At 42.7% G+C, this 19,584-nt stretch overlaps 2 protein-coding genes across 4 annotated transcripts in view; both read left to right on the top strand.

The window, feature by feature from the left end:
- Positions 1–10,154, top strand: part of LOC143150478 (uncharacterized) — a 28,639-nt gene extending 18,485 nt beyond the window's left edge. For both annotated transcript variants that reach the window (XM_076318761.1, XM_076318762.1), the window contains exon 2: positions 5,235–10,154. In XM_076318761.1, coding sequence (XP_076174876.1) covers positions 5,391–5,654 — 264 coding nt within the window. In that variant the 5' untranslated portion in view covers positions 5,235–5,390 and the 3' untranslated portion in view covers positions 5,655–10,154. The remainder of the gene's footprint in view (positions 1–5,234) is intronic.
- The window catches only part of Sesn (Sestrin), a 273,229-nt gene that overhangs the window by 88,394 nt on the left and 165,251 nt on the right, over positions 1–19,584 (top strand). For both annotated transcript variants that reach the window (XM_076318753.1, XM_076318752.1), the window contains exon 6: positions 13,815–13,844. In XM_076318753.1, the coding sequence (XP_076174868.1) occupies positions 13,815–13,844 (30 nt within the window). The remainder of the gene's footprint in view (positions 1–13,814; positions 13,845–19,584) is intronic.

The following is a 19,584-nucleotide window of genomic DNA, read 5'->3' as shown; positions in this document are numbered from 1 at the left end:
TTTTCCTCCTTGGGTTGATAATTTCCCTCTAACGGAGTAACTCGAGTTCCAATTTTGAATTTTTCCATTGTAGGTGGAAATTCACTTTAGAGGAGGAAAATTCACAAGCACTCTAGTCATCGATCCAATTGGTCTTTTCCTCCTTGGGTTGATAATTTTCCTCTAACGGAGTAACTCGAGTTCCAATTTTGAATTTTTCCATTGTAGGTGGAAATTCACTTTAGAGGAAGAAAATTCACAAGCACTCTAGTCATCGATCCAACTGGTCTTTTCCTCCTTGAGTTGATAATTTTCCTGTAGTAGATTAACTCGAGTTCCAATTTTGAATTTCTCCACTGTAGGTGGAAATTCACTTTAGAGGAGGAAAATTCACGGGCACTCTAGTCGTCGATCCAACTGGTCTTTTCCTCCTTGAGTTGATAATTTTCCTGTAGTAGATTAACTCGAGTTCAAATTTTGAATTTCTCCACTGTAGGTGGAAATTCACTTTAAAGGTTGAAAATTTACAATCGTCTAGTCATCGATCCAACTGGTCTTTTCCTCCTTGGGTTGATAATTTTCCTCTAACGGAGTAACTCGAGTTCCAATTTTGAATTTTTCCATTGTAGGTGGAAATTCACTTTAGAGGAGGAAAATTCACAATCGTCTAGTCATCGATCCGACTGGTCTTTTCCTCCTTGGGTTGATAATTTTCTTCTAACGAAGTAACTCGAGTTCAAATTTAGAATTTCTCCACTGTAGGTGGAAATTCACTTTAGAGGAGGAAAATTCACAAGTACTTTAGTCATCGACCCAACTGATGTTTTCCTCCTTGGGTTGATAATTTTCCTGTAGTGAAGTAACTCGAGTTCAAATTCTAAATTTCTCCACCGTAGGTGGAAATTCACTTCAAAGGTTGAAAATTTACAACCACTGCATTCATTCATCCAAAGACTTTCCTCGTCTTCAAACTCCCAGTTTTCCTACTATGTTTATTTACCTTTTAATTTGTAATTTCTGTTCTTCCTAAGCAAGGAAGCTTCACAGTGGACAAAAATTTATTTCCACCACTGTTGTCCTCGTCTTCCAATCGTTCCTTCTTCCATCAGAAGACACTTGATCCCTGTGCATCGCGTACGAGTCAAATATACCCGATAACTTATAAACTATCGCCATCCACAGTTTTCGATCGATCTTCTTTATCGTCCAGCATCCCCTGCCACCTTCGTCCGCGATCTAATTGCATTTCTGATTATTCCTCGGCTCGTTCGAAGATACTCGATCCCCTTGCTTCTCTGATTGTTCGTCGTCCAATCGACAGATATTTAATTTCCGTGTGGCTCGTTAACGCGAGTATTCCCTCGAAAAGGGGATGAAAATTTACAACCGAACGTCGTCGTCGTCGACCTATCGGCTTTCATCTTCGTCGGATTAACAGGTTTCCTATACCGTCGGTGTTTGCGTTGTAATCGTACGGTATCACGTGCACGGAATTGCTCGATCACGAGGGAACTTTCGGGGACCGGCACGAGTTTCAGCAGGTTTAGTAGCGAACCCTCGGAAGCTGCGGTGAAATAGCCGAAGTTGCTTCGATTAATTCTCGTTTCTCCGTGGAGGAAGTTGATGAAGCGCCCGTGGGTATCGGTGTCCACGTATTAAATGCTCATAAAACCGTAGCACCTGCTAACTAAATTCCCACTCGCGAGCGGAGTTTCCTACTTTTAAACCACGCGTAACGGTTACTCGGGAATCGGGTAAACAAAACCGGGGGACCTTTCGTTTTTCGGGCATTCGGTTGATTTTTCTTCTACTTTTATTTCTATCTTTCTTTTTATTCGCGCGACGTAATTACATCTCGACGAGTAAACTCGGGAGGCGCTCACGGGACTCTCTTGACGATCGCTCGGGGAAAATGTTCGCGTGCCGTAATTTTTGGAAAACGTGTCGCCGGGGGAAATTAGAAAATTTCTCCCTTCGTCGTTCGCGCGGACTGGTCCCGTTTCTAAATTCGTACGTAACGATTCCGTTCTAAGGGCGACAGAATTAAACCGGTGGAATTATTTAACGTCACTGAGGAACTCACTGGTAAGAAATCGCGCGTTTAGTGCGATTATTATCCGTTCGTTTATCATCGATGCTTCGAACCGGTACGATTACCGTTTAATCCGATGCTCGAGCGTTCGATTCTAATGACGAGTCGGGAACATTGCGGGCTCGAGAACTCTCCGCGGAGAAAAAGATAACGATTCTGCTGCGTTTTTCTCCTCCGCAATTAGGTTTTTACACGGTGTGAACGAACACGTAAATCGTGACTGTTGTTCTTTGTAACGAAGAAAAATCTCTCCTATACGCTTGAACGATCCATAGATTCAGAATACGAAGAATAGTAATGATAATTGTAACCAAGTGTAATTCGATAACAATTATTATTATTTATTTTCATTAACGGGACGAACCCGCTACGTAGAAGTGAACAAAAGAAAAATCAATAGTGTAAATACTTTGCGCGCGTTAAACAACGATTATCATTTTACCAGAGATTATTTGCTATAAAATCACTGAACTAGTTCGATTATTGCCTACAAAATAACAATAAAATAATAATATTTATTATTAACGGAGACAATCCTGTTGTGTAGCAGGAAACAAAAAAAAAAGAAAGAGAAAAACAGAGAATAAGAAAGATCGGTGTAGTTTCAAAGCGTTAAACTAAAGTTCTCAAAAAAAAAAAAAAACATAACTTTCATCGTCCAATCGCCTATCGAGCAAGAGATAGTTTGCAATCGAGGTTGCAGAGGGATCAAAGTCAATGTCTTTCGTCCATTCTCGATGTGTCATTGCTCGTTTCTGTTGCTGGCAGCTCGTTGTTCCATCGACACACCTCGTAATCCAACGGATGATTATATCGTCAGGCCTAGATTTTAAAATTCCATATCGCTCCGGTGAATCACCATTGCCCGTGGTCTGCGTGATTGCCATAATTAACCGTAAATTGGATCAACCTCGTTTACTTCCAAACAAAGAAACGCGACGAGTAGTTTTCGCTTAGAAATCACGAAGGTACGACACACAGAATTGTTTGTATCCATCGTCCCGATGCGTTATACGTATCATGGGAGCAAAGTACACCGAATCTGATACGCTTCACTTTGTTCGCGCGCGCTTTGTACACGCGCGCGTGACATTTCCCGCTCGCTTCGTCGTTTTTCGATTCGTCGTCAAGTCACGCGAACGGAAACGTGGATTCTTCTCGCTAAGTATCTTCTCTGTTGTTTCGTTCACGATTCTTAACGTTACTTTTCAAAATACGGAGTTTGTTAATTACGTATACAACAACGATTGTTCGTACTTTAAATCCTCTTCGAATATCATTTAACGCGATGCTAACTTTGCGAGAAGGTGAAAGTTGTGTTTGATCTATCTTAGTTGTTTTTTACACTTATCGTACAGATTTGGGTTTCCCTCACAGTTTTATATTTCAAATACACTATTTTTTAAATATAAAGTTTGTCAAATTGGAATAAAATTTTGATTGTTCGTCCTTTGAATCTTCTTGGAGCTTGATTTAGTATAATACAAATTTTATAAGAACGCAAAAGTTGTTTTAGATTCAGTACGGTCGTTTTTCACATTTATCGTGGACTTAAAAATTTGTCTGAATTCGAACGAAATTTGTTTCTCGAGTTCTCGAATTAATTCCACTGAAAATTGTATCAAATACGATAAAAATTCAGAACATCGAAATGCTGATAAGTCCAACGTGGTCTGATTTTTGTTAAAAATACTTTTCTAGTAAATCGTTCGATCATTCGTGATAGGAAACGGAAGATATTAGATAACCGATTATCTTCGACGTTAATCCAAACATCGTATAAAGTATTCTGTGCCTTCTAACGGGTATAGTGTGCCACGATCGATAGTTAAATATTGTTTCGTTTACATCGTACGTCAGAAACAGGACTATAACTTGGTAACTTCATTGTAGGCTATTATTTTTCGTCGATGTTCTGTGTCCTTGTAGGGTAAAAAATATCTCACTGACTCACAGATATCGAACCGTTGACCAAAACAGTTAACGAAGATTAGATTACTCGTATCGTTTACGAAAATTAGGCTATAGGGGGGGATCAGTTCGAAGAGTCTATATTTGCCATGAATCTTGGCTGGAAAATGTTCAGTTGTGGATCACGATGAGTTCACTTCAAACAAAAGTTCTTGAAAAATTTAAGCAATAAAAGATTTCGGTAAATTACTACACGTTCTCTGAGCTATACATTTTTTTTCCGCAACGTAATTGGAAGCGTATAATTAATGTTGAAAAAGCTATCGTCGTTTCTTCGTAGTCTCCGCATAATTAACCTCTAGAGGCCCTGGTTATTGCCAGCAATTTGTTCCAACTATTTTACTATCTAATTACACCGGAAAGTACTGGTATTTAGTTCGTTATTTATAATTCTTCGTAATTATACCAATACGTATTTTCTTTCTTTGTGTTACCAAAATCGAGGTCGTCGCATCCGTTTACATTTTGCTTTCTAAGTTCTTCCACTTACTCTCGTCTGAAGACTACATCCACCTTGTCTCTAAGAACGAATGTCATCTCTTCAATCAGAAAATAAACTCAGTAGAAGACACTTTAATAAATCATCGAATATGCGTACTTACGTAGAATTGGTAATGTTAAATTACCATGCAGAAAATCCTCTATCAGATTTTATCTCATTAGCTGCGCAGGTCGTAGACCTGCCTTTACAAGTGACCACGATTTTTGTCACATTCAGCGTCAGTTGCAACACCTTTGTACCCTATTGAAAGTAAACGTCTCATGTTCCATCTACCATTTTTACACTTTCACACATCACTTACCTTTAATCAAACACCTATTCTCTAGAAGGAATCATACATCAGGACAATTGAATTGTTCCAATAGGAACCAATGGAAATTACAATAATTGTTTCGATTTCTCTAACTTCTGCGCTACTTTTGGTGTCTCTCGTATGTCGTCTACCTATTTCTTTTCATCAATGTACCAAAAGATTTACGAATAAATATCCAACAACTGCGAGACACCTATTCAGACAAATTCCAAGTCTCGAGGTAGACTCGAAACTAGTTACCGCGAGTTACAACCTTTTAGGTTAGAGTCAACAAATTCTCGTACCCTTTAATCCTCTACCAGGGCTATCGTGCGTTAAATATCCGACCACTCTTTTTGCCAATGTGCCCTCCATTTACACTCTGTCTCGTCTTTCAGGTAGTCGGCTCTGAGACCAGCTTCGCGAAGCGTGTATCGTCGAGGACACAAGGACATCCTGACAGTCGCGAAGAGGACGCTTGGATCGTTCTCCACGGCCCCTGAAGAATCGATCATCCGCGATTTGCGACCAGTTGACTCACCCATCGAACCGAGATGACTCGTATGCTGCTCCAAGAACCAGGATGGAAGATCGAGCGCAAAGGCTCGGCCCTGTTGCTGAGACGGGACAGCTCTCATCCGAAGACGACTCGCGTGTGCTTCCGCTGCGACGTGGAGGTGCGCGAGTTCGAGCGTGACGAGGATTACGCGGTCGAAGCGGAACCGGAGGCAGCTGCCAGCCCCCTGGCGATGTGCGCCAGTTGCTTGGCGGCACTGTGCGTGACGGTGATACTGCCCTGGTTGCTGATCGGCGTTTAAAGACCCCGCGGGAGCTGTGGACTTCGTGGGACGGGGGAGTAGGGATGGTCTGAGCTTCGAACGAAACCATCGAGCGGATTCGACAGTCGGTCGAAACCCTTGGATCTGGGCAGAGGGTCGAATTCGCTCGTGGATCGTACTGGTGATCGAGAGATCTCGGTATGGAGATTAAGAGATCTCGATACGGTGATTGGGAGATACGATGATCGGGAGATCTCGGTTAAGTGATGGAGAGATCTCGGTTAGGTGATGGAGAGATCTCGGTTAAGTGATGGAGAGATCTCGGTTAAGTGATCGAGAGATCTCGATTCGGTGATCGAGAGATCTGTAATCCAGAGACCTCGGTACGGTGATCGAAAGATCCTGGTTCGGTGATCGATAGATCCATAACTGGTGATCGAGAGATCTCAGTGACCAGGAGAGATCTCGATATTGCGATCTAGAGCTCTCCTACACCGATGATCGAAAGATTTCGATACGATGATCGAGAGATTTCGATACGAAGATTGAGAGAGATCTCGGTACGGTGATCGAAAAACTTGAACAATAAGAAGTAGATGTCCCGAGGATCCTGCGTTCCCCAAGATTCGAATGAACAAAGTTCCCAAGTCCGTGGTTCGATCGAACGTCCCACCGATAATCGACCATTTGCGAACGAATTCTTTCGAGGATCAGGGTGATCAAAGTGTGACACAAAGGGATTTGGAAACATGGATACGTTTTCTAGAAACTTTCAATTTCTATCTCATAAAAATATTCGATTAAAAAAAAAGGTACCTTCAAATATGTTACAAGAGTAAAAAAAACGCGAATCTTTCTCATCTGAACAATTATATTTTCTGTTATAATCACCCTAGACCTTTTATCAACACCGCCTACCATCCATCTAACGATAAACTTTCGTCTTAATCGATCAATTAAGTTTCTAAAGCTCGAAATGGCTTCTCTCCATATTCCGTCGCAAGAAGAACGAAATCTTCCGTGGATGTGGTCCCCGATTCGCTCTACTTACTCCCTAGACGCGACTCCGTTGGACTGTTACTTATTCAGAACTTTGTGAAACCATCTCCCCGCGGGAAGAAGTTGAGAAATATTCGCCGGAAGAAAGATTCCTTGGTGAAATTTTTCCCGTTGAAATTTCCATCGAATTACCAGTCGGGAAAGTATCGTTACGGATAAAGGATCTTTCGTAATCAGGATTAAGTTTCGCGAATAAATTGTATCGTTTCGATAAAAGGGGGAAGAAATCACGTTACTTACGGTACAACCTGATATTTCTTCGCTGACCCGCGTCTCGTTTCTTTGGATTTCGTTCGACGCCGAAGATAGATGTTACGAGACAAAAACAAGCCCCGGGTGAACAGAGGGAGAGGATTCTGCGGTCCAAGTAGATCTCGTTGGAAGTCGGTGAAGAAAATACGCGCGGTGGACGTTTCTGCATAGATACGCGAAACGAGAGAAACATCAAAGGGGAGATCGGTGTGTGTATACGTTCGAGCGTGCATAAACCTCCTTACTCGTTTGATAGTATCGACAAATCCTCCGCCCTTCTCCTACCCTTCTCTGAAACGGAGGAGACCCTGTGCCAAACGAGAGTAGTACTCGAGATACTCGCGAAAACCTTTCAACCTGCAGTCTGCTTACTTTGCACGCGTCGTTCCTTTGTGAATATTTGCTGCCTCGCCTCGTCCCGAATGCTCGTGCATGCGTGGCACGGAGTGTCCCAAAATACGCGGGACACAATGGAGGATGAATCCCCGCTCGAAAGGTATCGAGCGAAAGAATGGAATAGAGAATTCTTTTCTTTTTTTTTACACCTTTTTTTCTCTCCGAACGGGTGAAATCTCGAATCCGAACGTACGGTTAGTATAGAGTGTACATCGAGCGAGAGTTTCAAGAGCGCGAATACTTTGTTTTGGCTGTATTTTTCTCTCGGCTCGCGAGAACCATTCGGGGTGAATATCGAATCCGAACGTACGGTTAGTATAGAGTGTACATCGAACGAAAATTTCAAGAGCGTGAATACTTTGTTTTGTCTGTATATTTTTTATTACTCGCGAGAACCATTCGGGGAAAATTTCGAATTCGAACGTACGGTTAGTATAGAGTGTACATCGAATTTCAAGAGTGGGAATTTTCTGTTCTCGAGCTGAACGCGTACGTGGACCGTGTAATTTTTAAAACTGTTACGATGATCAACCCACAAATGGTGTAACGTTACATGGATTCGAAAGTCACGATCATCGGATCGTTGCAATACCGTTTTCCAAACGATCCTCGAACAAAAGTCTTATTTTAGAAACACCGGTGTCTAACACCGGTGTCACAAGCAAGACACTCTGTATCCTCTTACACTATTATCTTAAATCAAGCGTACGAAATATCCAATCGCTTACAATATATTTCTTTCCTCGTGTACATAATTCTTTTCACGGATCGAAATTACCGAATTCAGAGAACACCGAGGTACGATTCATTACTTCCCCGTGTCGTAGATTTTCATCTTGCAAAACACGACGGACACGTAAAAAGCAACGGAGGTAAAAACATAAGAATACACGTATACACGTAGAAAAGAAGAGTGGAAGCCGTGAACGAGTGATAAGAACACAAAGGAACTGAAATATAACGGGCAGTTGAATTAAAGCCGATGTTACGCGAGATACGCGCGGAGTAAATTGTACATTTAATTTCGGTATAAAAGTTCGGTCGTAAAGCCAACGTATCGGATAGGATCTCTCGGTACCGCGAAACGGTTTGCAGCCTTGACGGGAGCACGAGAGACTTCCGTGTTGCGTATTTTCGTGGCACACGGTGCATACGTATACTTTCTTTCTGTATCGATTCTCCGCCTAACAACGGCGCCCGATTGTGCCCCCCCCCCCTTCCTCTCCCCTCTGCTCAGCCCCGGAGAAATGTAATCCGCGATACGTGGCTTTGTTCGAACGGTTTCCAGCGATGATCGTACGGTCGAGCGATTTCAGTTCGCGTTCAATTCTCTCGATCAATTAAGTATTTTCGTAGCACGGTCTGGAAAGCCCTCAGGGGGCAGCGAGGGAACGGGTAGGGGGAACGAGGTAAAAGCTGATAAGTTCTTGACGCGAAGTCGGCAAATGGAAAAGTTTCACCGCGCGGAAATCCACGGTTAAAGGCGCAGCGAATCGAGAAATCGGGCCAAGTTTCGAGCTCGAAGACTCCCTGATAGCGTTGCGGCTGGTTGCTCGCTTCGAAGGGAAAAGGGACGACGATGTATCGGGGGAAATTTTAATCGAACGCGGAATTTCCCGGTCGACGAACGACAAAAATCGTGCGCCGTCTCGACAATGACAATCCGATACGCACGAGGGTAGAAATAAATTGTCAGAGGTGTACTCGAATCTCGAATGTATCGAGATCTCGGTGGGTTCGAGACGAGACCGGACGACTCGAGTCGAGACCGGTTTTCGAAAGTGTCCCGTCACTCGGGAACATCGACGATCCCGAAGATCGTCGAGTTCTCGGATGATCCGAGATTCTCGGATGTATCGAGATTCTCGAAAATTTGGAGAACTTAGATAAATGGTAGGTATACAAGTAACTAAAATTTACCCCGAGGGAGGGTAATAGATAGAAGGGGGAGTAATTCCTCGTATATAGGTAACTAATAGTTACCATTCGTGGTGTATGTATTGTTCTCGTAAGATTTAAAGGGCCTTCTGGCCGGTAACTATAGTAATAATAATAATAATAGTAATAATAAATAACTAATAGTTACCTATAAGAGAATCTCGATGTATCCGAGATCCTCGAATATTTTCGATCGACGAGACACATTCGAGATCTCGTCTCGACTCTGTATTTTCGCTATATCGTGCACCTCGAAATAATACACGAGGGAAAGATCGTTGTTACTCGACGAACGAATAAAATATTGCGCGGACCGATTACCTGCGTGTAAAAGCCTGATGGTTACGTACCCGGATACACGCGACTCTGATTTACTTGGTGGAGTTTCCAAATTTATTTCCACCGCGATAAAACCACCGATTGTAATAACAAGTCGCGTCAACGTGGTACGAACAAATTGGCCGCTAGATCTCAAGATACATCCCGGCTATCCACGGGGATTTTGCATATATTTATTCGCGAAACACATTTCGATTAACGACGCAGATATTGTTACGTTCGCGGACGATCGATAAATTTCCACGGACTTTCGATGCGGTATGTGCGCCGCGAACCGTCATCGATAAATCATCTGCGCGCGGGGGCGCGTGCGCGGAATTTTGTTGCTCCGAAAACAAGAGAGAAAGAGAGAGCAAAAGCGAATAAATGAGTGACAGAGAGAGAGAGATTTCTAAATATAAAACGATAATTGACTGCGCGTGTGCGACGAAGGTTACTATTCGTGGAATGCAAACGAGATATGTACGTTGCGAGATAACGAGCCTTTGTCCTGATTAGTCGTTGTAAAATACTATTTGTTTATGTTTCTAATAAAACCTCTGACAAGTTACGAAACGGTGGCGTTCTTGCGTTTCACGTTCTGACACTGGACGTTGATCGTTGCTCTCCCTGCCTGGCTTTTATCTTCCCGAACGATGCTCGTCGTGTTTTCCTTTGTATCGCGACCGAGCACAAAATATGAAAGTTTAATCGCGTCCACGGATCCGGAGCCACGTTACCCGGATATCGTCGTCGCGGAACCTTTCCAATTTATCGATTCGTTGAAATTTCGAGCGTTAATTTAACCGGTGCCCGTTTCACGATCGAGAGTTTCTCGTCGTGTTAAATAACGCGGTTAACGGCTTCGAAATGTTGCAAACGATGATAACGCGTGCGCTTTTGTTCCACGATTACGCGGAGCGCACAGAGATTCATCCTTCTACACGTTCATCGCCACGTCGAGTTTCCCAATTTTGATATTTTTAACGACAAACCGACGGAACGAGTTCGACGAGCTTAGGAACGAGGAGAACACGGAAAAGGTAAAAAAAAAGAAGAAAAAAAAAAAAAATACCTGCTCGTCGGCATAAATTTCTTCCGACTGTTCGCATTTTGACGTTCGACCGCGAAATATGCGTGCGTCTACTCCCTCCCCCTTGTCCCCGTTCCCCTTTCGTTTCTCCCGTAAATCCCGATGAAACGCGCGAATTTAATTTTCCGGTTACCACGGACGCATAAATATGCATCGCCCTGGTGGTCTCCTCTCTCTCTCGCGCCCTTTCCTGATTTATTCGCGATTACGCCGGGATGAATTTCACGATCGTTCCCAGTCAACCATTTCCGGGAAACAGCGAGCGGAATGACAACCGTTCCCAAAGATTGGAATAATAATCGTGGTTACGGTTGACGGACGGTTTCGAACGTGGCTGCCGTTCCCGCGCGTGTAACGCTCGAGTGGATCGTTCCACGAACGTTTCTAAACGTACGTGAGAATGTGGCTTTAGGTGTAGAGGGGAATATTTTTCCCGTTGTGTACGTGGGAACTTTACTTTCGGTTTGGAGGGAATTATTTTTGTAATTTGGGTACGTGGGAACGCGGCTTTAGGTGTAGAGGAGAATATTTTTCACGTTGTGTACGTGGGAACTTTGCTTTGGGTTTGGAGGGAATTATTTTTCCAACTTGCGTACATGTAAACGTGGTTTTATATTCAGAAAGAATAAAATCGGAGTTTCAATACGTGGGAACGTGGCTTTAGGCGTAAAGGGGAACATTGTTCGCATTGTATAAGTGGGAACGTAGCTTTAGGTTTGTAGGGAATTATTTTTCCAACTTGCGTACATGTAAACGTGGTTTTGTATTCAGAAAGAATAAAATCGGAGTTTCAATACGTGGGAACGTGGCTTTAGGCGTAAAGGGGAACATTGTTCGCATTGTATAAGTGGGAACGTAGCTTTAGGTTTGTAGGGAATTATTTTTTCAACTTGCGTACATGTAAACGCGGTTTTATATTCCGAAAGAATAAAATCGTAGTTTCGATACGTGGAATTGTGGCTTTAGCTTTCGAGGAAGAAATACTTACAAGTTTCGCAAGTGGAAACGTAACTTTAGGCTTAGAAAAAGCCGTTCGGTCAAATTACATACCTAATAGCTTTATGCTTGGAGGGAATCATTCTGCCGAATCGAGTACATGGAAATTTGGCTTTAGCCATCGAGGGAGTCATATTACACCGAGTTGCATACATGGATACGTAGCTTTAACCGTAGAGAAATTCATTTTCTCGTTTCGTGCGTGAAATTCCTTGAAACTCGGCGGGAATAATTTTCTCGAGTCACATACGTGGAAACGTGGCTTTAAGTTTTCTAGAAACAAAAAACAAAAAAAAATATTCGCGTGGAACACATGAAGTACCTTAAGTCTTACACCGAGATGATAATCTTCTCTTCTGAACGTGGTTCGCAAAAAAAAAATATTTCTCCTCGCTTACGTGGAAACGCGGCTTTACACGCGGATAGAAGGAATTTCCCGAGCGGGACAATTGAACGCGCGTATTTAAAAGCAAGCGAATACGCGCACACGTGGGATTTAACGAAGCTGGATTAGGACATTAGCATAGGATAAAGATCGTCGAGCGCGGAGGCATCAAGGGTATTCCAAGGTCACCTAGATTTCCGCAAACGACACCTGGAACATTTTTTTTCTTCACGTGACATCGGTCGCGTCACGGTACCGTCCGTAGATATTAGTCTCCCGGTTAATTAAACACCACCGGTCGAGTACCACTCGACGACGAGTTTCGTTTACAAGTGGTCCTCCTCGTGATCGTTACACACGATAGGCATATACACACGTCCCGATATATTTACTTATTATTCGACCGTGCCTTTATCGCGACTAGATAATGGTAAATAATTACGTCTGTGTATTTCACCGATTTGTTAGTGTGCGTCTCGTCATCGTCGTCGCCGTGGTGTTCAACGCGTTCCACCGAACATCGTTCCCGAACACGTTTCGCGCGAAGTTATCGGAGAAGATCTCGTTCCGTTTACGTAACACGTCGTCCGTCCCCTGCTCGAGCCAAGTTCTCGCGTTTCAGCGCCGAGCAAGGTTGTTAAATTATTATTTAGCGGGCAGTTATTTCCATATCGAAGTGAATCACACGTGCACGGTACCACGGACGCTGCGAATAATCTGGCTCGAGGTGAACTAGAAACCTGAACGCGGGCAAAAGAATACGATAGCGGTGATCAATGTCCGTCCGCTATATCTTGATATTTAAGTAGACCTCTTCCAGCGTTCAGGTGGCCAACACCGTGAACGAGGTGATCCATCCGAGTTTTCGACCGAATCGCGCCAATTTGTTCGCAACTCGTGTTATTGAAACGCTTTTGCTCGATAAAGAGACGAAACGTGTATACAGTCAGGGGTAGGGACACATAGGGGCAGGATACATGAATTTCGGAGCGAAATTGTTATTCGTTTCGGCGCGATTAAATTTGCATAGAGCGGAAATTTTTTTTTTTTCTTTTTTTTAGCCAACTCGTGTGATACTGTTTTCACCCCACGGGAAGCCGGTTTGTTCGAATCTCCGCGCGGAAGGAAATTTCGCGTTTCTTTGCTTTTCCGCTTTCACATTGTTTCGCACACTTCGTAGCACGTACGAGCATAATGAAGGTTAATTAGACGGGTTGACACATCGAGCGTTAAATTAATACCAGCACGCTATTCGTGGTCTCCGGGTGAATATATTCTAACCACGGCGGCTGATTGCTGCAAATTGGCTTCAATTTCTTCAATTTGCGGGCAAGTAAAAATTCATATACCGTGGGCGGCATCTGTCGACCGCTCTAGCTCAACCGTCGATAAAACAGACTCGATCGATTACCGACTTCGAAGCTTCGTATACCGCTCGGGACAACGGGGTTCCAGTGTTTCTCGTAGATGGCGGGTCATCGTACCTCGGACGAATTCGCGCCAAGTAATTATGCAGCGGTGCGTTCGCGTCCCGTTTTTCGTCGAAATTAGTTAACAATTAACGAAGGTCAAGAACCATGTTGTCCCGCATCGGTTCGTTCAACGCTCAAGGTAATCGTTTTCGTACGTTCGGTGTTCTCGCGCGTTGATATTCTATCGCGAAGTGGGAAAATCTAAATCGACGGGTTGCGATCGTTTTTCACGGTCGCCATTAGAATAATGTTGCTCGTGCCTCGAGTTAATACGATCGTTTCTGTTACAGTTGCCGGATCTGAACAATCTCGATGAAAAGGTAAGTCCTACCACGAATTTTCAGTCACCTACCCCCCATTGCTCAAGGTCTCGTTACGGGTAAGTGAAATCCAAGAACAGTCATTCTTTTAACGTACAATTCGTCTCACCGGGATCGCGCGCGAGACCAATCGAGAAATTTCGATCCGCGATGTTAACGACCTCTGACGTTTCACCGATCGGAACGGTTCACTCGTTTCGCGTACAATTTCGTACCAGACGCGATAATACCGCGTTCGTTGAACACGCCGATACGAGATTTCACATCGGCTTAGAGATTCCGTGCGGAGTCTGAAGTGGCACGTGCCTCGAATCACGGATCAGGCGTTCGTTCACGGTTGTCGTAGGTGGATTAAGTTCTCGTAAAGGAACAAGGTTATGTAATCCCGGTGAAAAATATGTGTGTACGCAAAACCAATAAGAGCGTTTCAAGGCAGAGCCACCGCCGGGGGAATCGAGGTACGCGAACGCTGTTAACGCGAGCAAACACTGTTTCAAAAGTTGTTCCGTGTCTCTCAACCTGCGCGCGCATGCCTCTGAATTTCCCGCTCGGTTTAATCTCGCGCGTCAGAAACGAGTTCCTTCTCGCTTATCGAGGATTTCGATCGATACAGGGGAAAAGAATCTTTAACGCGTTAGATTACGTAATAATCGTTTCTTTAAAATTTGTACTTATTTTCCAAAAAATCGTACTCGATAATATTAAACGGATGAGAGAATTGTTTTTTTTTTTAAGTTACGAGGAGATAAGATTTTCTTTTAATTTTACAAGGGTGTTCTATAAAATAAGACACTCGCAACTGGAAACGAAAAATAAATTTTGTTTTTTTAATTTTCGAAACACCATCGAAGAAAATGAATAGTTTTCTAAATAGTAAAATGGCTGCCAACGAGTCGAGAAACCAGCTCGTAATTTCCTACTGTCTATGAGCGTTTCATAATTCGTTTAAAATAATTTTCCACGCAGATGGAGTTCGACAATAACTTGCAGATATTATTTATCGCGGCAGCTTTTGCCAAATGGGCTCGAACTTGTTTCTGTTCTCGCGATTAAATGCAGTTATAACTGCAGGAACACCTGCTCCGCCTTCGGCTCGTTCATCAACTTTAGCGACCGCAGGTGTTCATTTATTAATTTCGTTGTAATCACACGTTAATAACGAATAAATTACGCTCACCGACGTTACCACGATATTAACGAACGGTCGTTGGTTTTCGGCCAACGTTCGCGCGATTTTCACCGGTTTCGATTGTTTGCCCGCCGCGCTATCGTTGGTTAATTTTTAACGAGATTGCATAATGCGCGATTTCCACGGTGCCTCGCGATAATTGGCCGATTATTCGAGAAACTAGACGGCCGACGAGCACGTTGGTTTCGAGCTCGTAGGTGGAGCTACGCGGAAGCAGATCATTAAGATAATCGATCGTGAAATTACGCGCTCTCCTTCGGTTCGCCGACGATTCGTGAGAAAAAATACGGTTTACTGTACGAACCGATCCCCACGTTGTTAGAAAATCCCCAAAATCACCTTCGAAAAGGGCAATTTAAAATTGTTTACATTTTACGAAACGTGGAAAAGTTTACGATACCTTTCGAATTTTTCTTTACGATATCCGAATGTTTGATACGAATGTTTGGTATACGAGTTAAAAGTACACATTTTGTACAATATTTGGGCCAATTTTTATTAAAAAATATTAACTCGTGCGGAAGATATATACGAATTTCCTATTCACCAGGTGAAGATCGATCTCTCGGGTTCCGACGATCAAATGCGAGGAAAATTAGAATACTTTACAAATATCGATTAGTTTGAAAACTTTTTAAGAAAAGAGAAGAGTTTCGAGAAAATTTAATTCCTCTCGAAACACTCGAGAATTCTCTTCTGAAATCGTTCTGAGAAAATATAACTATCCGTTTGAAAGAATTTCTTTCGCGGGAACCTCGTTTAAAGTCCAAGATTCGGAGCGCTGTAACGAGTATCGTCACGTCGACAAAAATTTTAATGTATTAATATCATTATTAAACTTTGATATTAGGAGAATATAGTAGGTTGTTAAGTAAGTTTTGTCGTTTTTCCACTGGAAAAAAAAATACGACACTTGAACTTCGAACAACTGTAAATATTAGGTTGTGCGATGAATTTTGTTCTTTTTTCTATTGTAAAAAAATACTATCATACTTTAACCTCGAACAACTATAAATACTAGATTGTTCAATAAATTTTATCGTTTCTTCTATTGTAAAAAAATACTATAACACTTCAATCTTGAACAACTGTAAATACTAAATTGTTCAATAAGTTTTGTTATTTTTTTCATTGTAAAAAAATACTACGATACTTCAACCTTGAACAACTGTAAATACTAAATTGTTCAATAAGTTTTGTCATTTTGTTTCATTGTAAATAAATACTATGACACTTCAACCTTGAACAACTGTAAATACTAGATTGTTCAATAAGTTTCGTAATTTTTTTCATTGTAAAAAAATACTACGATACTTCAACCTTGAACAACTGTAAATACTAAGTCGTTCGATAAATTTTGTCGTTTGCTCCATAGTAAAAAAATACCATAACACTTGAACCTCGACCAACTGTAAACACACGAACGATTCGACGAATTTACACAAAACTTGGAACACGTGTATCAAACGGTAGAACCATCTATAAAAAAAATAAAACCGACGAATCTAATAGCTCCAATTTCTTATCGAACGACGAAACTTATCGAGCAACCTGTTACATACCCAAACGCGCCCAAATGTCGAGCTGGAGATAAAAGAGCGGGAAATTTAATTTCCCTCAACTTATTGAACAACATTTTCATCGCTCCGGAAAATTCAGTTCAACGTGTCTCACTCTCTCGCGTGTGTACGAAAACGTTGTTACGAACGACTCCGTTTCATCCAATCTTGTTGGAGGGGGGTTTGAAAAATTCTATTCCCCACTCCGTTCGGGGATTACTGTAATTAACTTTAAACGCGTGACGTGGAGCAGTCTCTCCGGTGACATGCGATTATCCCGTGGGTAGGAGTGTTTCGTTTCGTGTGTGGAGGGGAGGAGGGGGGCCGAAATACGACGCAGTCGAGCGAAAACCGCGAGACGCGCCGATCGAAAGAGACTGGGAGGGTTCGACGACCGAGTCAAGTAGATAACGAGCAACGTCGTCGCAGAATTGAAGGATATTATTCCGCGAGCTGGATTGCGTAACTGCGGCGACGATTACGAGCGCGGTGTTGCGCTCGCCTAGGTAAACGCACGCGGCCACCTACCCGCGGGAACACTGTTCTTTAAGGAGAATTGTGAAAAAGAAAAAATGAAGATATTCCTCCGAAGCGAAAGGGTGAGCCTAGTGGTGGCTTGTAAACGTGGTTTTTGAATTTATCCCGGACCGCGCTGAGTAGATTTAATTTTTTGGGAAAGAAATCGGTGCGTGGACTTCGCGATGATTACTCGGGTGGGGATTCTATTAGGAGAATTACTCGATTCAGTTTTCCCGAAGGGAGTATTGTTTGTAGTTGTAGGAGGAAAATATTAGGGTCAGTTGTGGTAGAGTAGGGGTTGTGTTATTGGTAAAGTATTATTATTGTTGTTGGTGAAGTAGTATTTGTGTTATTGGTAAAGTATTATTATTGTTGTTGGTAAAGTACTATTACTGTTATTAGTAAAGTACTATTACTGTTATTGGTAAAGTACTATTATTGTTACTAGGAAATTTTCTCTTTATTGCAAAAATTACTCGGTGTAGTTTTCTCGAAGAAATTATTACTATTGTTATCAGTACACTTCCTTGAAGAATCCACCAACATAATCATAGAATAGATTGTCATACTATATATTAAACTTCCAGATTTCTTAAGAAACTCAGGCTATTAGACTCACAATTTAAGCTTTTAAAAGTTGCAAATCCACGATGATAATTTATGACATAATTCTATAATATTACAAAACTTACTCTAGTTTTCACAAAAATATTTGTATTATTACCAGCTACAATTTCCTCCCAAAATTTTGTACTATTAATACTATCTCTTTTGCTCTTTGTTTGCTCTCTTCATTCCTGGATCTATTCCCTGTCCATTCAAGACAACTGTTTTCAGTTTCGAGTAATCATTCTCATTCATCATCGAGTTCCTCGATACCTATCGGCACGTATCTTCTTTCCTTTTCGTGTTCCCCTTCCACAACCTCCGTACTTTTGTTCCCGGATCGTTTACTAGGTACCTTGTTCAAGATGGCAACTTTTCGCGAGTACCCTTCCAAGTATATACTAGGTTGTTCAGTAAATTTTGTCGTTTAATAAAACTTATTGATCAGTACTAGGTTGTTCAGTAAATGTTGTCGTTGAATAAAACTTATTGAACAATACTAGATTATTCGGTAAGTTTTGTCACAGTACCACATTGAACAGAACTGTTCAATAAGTTTTATCGAACCCCAAAACTCATTGAACTTATTGAACAGTACTAGGTTGTTCAGTAAATTTTGTCGTTCAATAAAACTTATCGGTAAGTTTTGTCACAGTACCACATTGAACCGAACTGTTCAATAAGTTTTATCGAACCCCAAAACTTATTGAACTTACTGAACGGTACTAGGTTGTTCAGTAAATTTTGTCGTTCAGTAAAACTTATTGAACAGTACTAGATTATTCTGTAAGTTTTGTCACAGTACCACATTGAACCCAACTGTTCAATAAATTTTATCGAACGACAAAACTTCTTGAACAACCTATTGCTCCCATCCTGGACTCTCTCGCGCAACTCAATGGTCCCAACTCCCTCTTCGTGAACCGTTGCACCACTCCGCTCACCTTTTCCATCGCGCATTCAATTCTCCCGTGAAATCCAACGGTTTTCAAGCGTTTCACCATCATCGACGCGTACGAGAATATTACGCGTGTTTCAGCCGTGTCGATTATGCATACCGTTTTATTTACTCTGTCAATCAATAAGATATCTAGTCCGTTGCGTGTTATTGGTTGTAGCGCTCGGTGCCACTGAACGGGGTAACGTAGAAACTCGAACCCAAGGTCGAGGAATTGAAAACAATTCCGCGCGTGCCTGCGCGGCCGGGGAATCGAATTTCGATCGCGACGAAACGGAAAAGTGACGAGTTCGGGGTGCAAGATCGTGACGATGGAGGTTTAACGAGGGTACGAAACGGATCGGTTGCGGATGGACGGGGAAAAAAACGAAGAAAAAAAAAGAAACAAATAGGAAAGAAAAGAAAAAAAGCGAGAACTTCGACATCGGCTCGGGGAACGACTTAGGCTCGAGCGCGTTCTTGCGTAACGACACGTTCCCGGCTGAGATCCGAGCGAGTCTGTCCCGTGGCACAGGCCGCGTTTGCATACAAGCTCTCTTATGCATAACCGGCTGCACGCAGAACCGGCCCCGTAGGTGCCTTTAGAGGTTAAGAAAATATCTGTGTCACCCGCAGCGATCGGTCGACCGGTTGCCAGATACTCGTTGTAAACAGGATGGAATTTGCATGCATATTCAAGCGACGGAGCCTGCACGAGAGCATCGAGGTCGTGGCTCGAGCGAACGAGCGTGCGAGCGAGCGAGCGCGGATACACACCAAGGTCCGAGAGTAAAAGCGACCGTTTCGGTGAAAGTGCGCGATAGCCCCGGGCGGCAGGGTCATTTCGGTTAATGACATCCCGAAGAAGTCGGGGCGAGGTCAACGTGCGCGAGCGCGCGAACGCCAACCCGTCCGCCCGCGAACGCTTCC

Source organism: Ptiloglossa arizonensis, chromosome 8, assembly GCF_051014685.1.
Source record: "Ptiloglossa arizonensis isolate GNS036 chromosome 8, iyPtiAriz1_principal, whole genome shotgun sequence".
Taxonomy (NCBI): domain Eukaryota; kingdom Metazoa; phylum Arthropoda; class Insecta; order Hymenoptera; family Colletidae; genus Ptiloglossa; species Ptiloglossa arizonensis.
The sequence above is the reverse complement of the archived record's forward strand: the minus strand, read 5'-3'. Positions and strand labels throughout refer to the sequence as shown.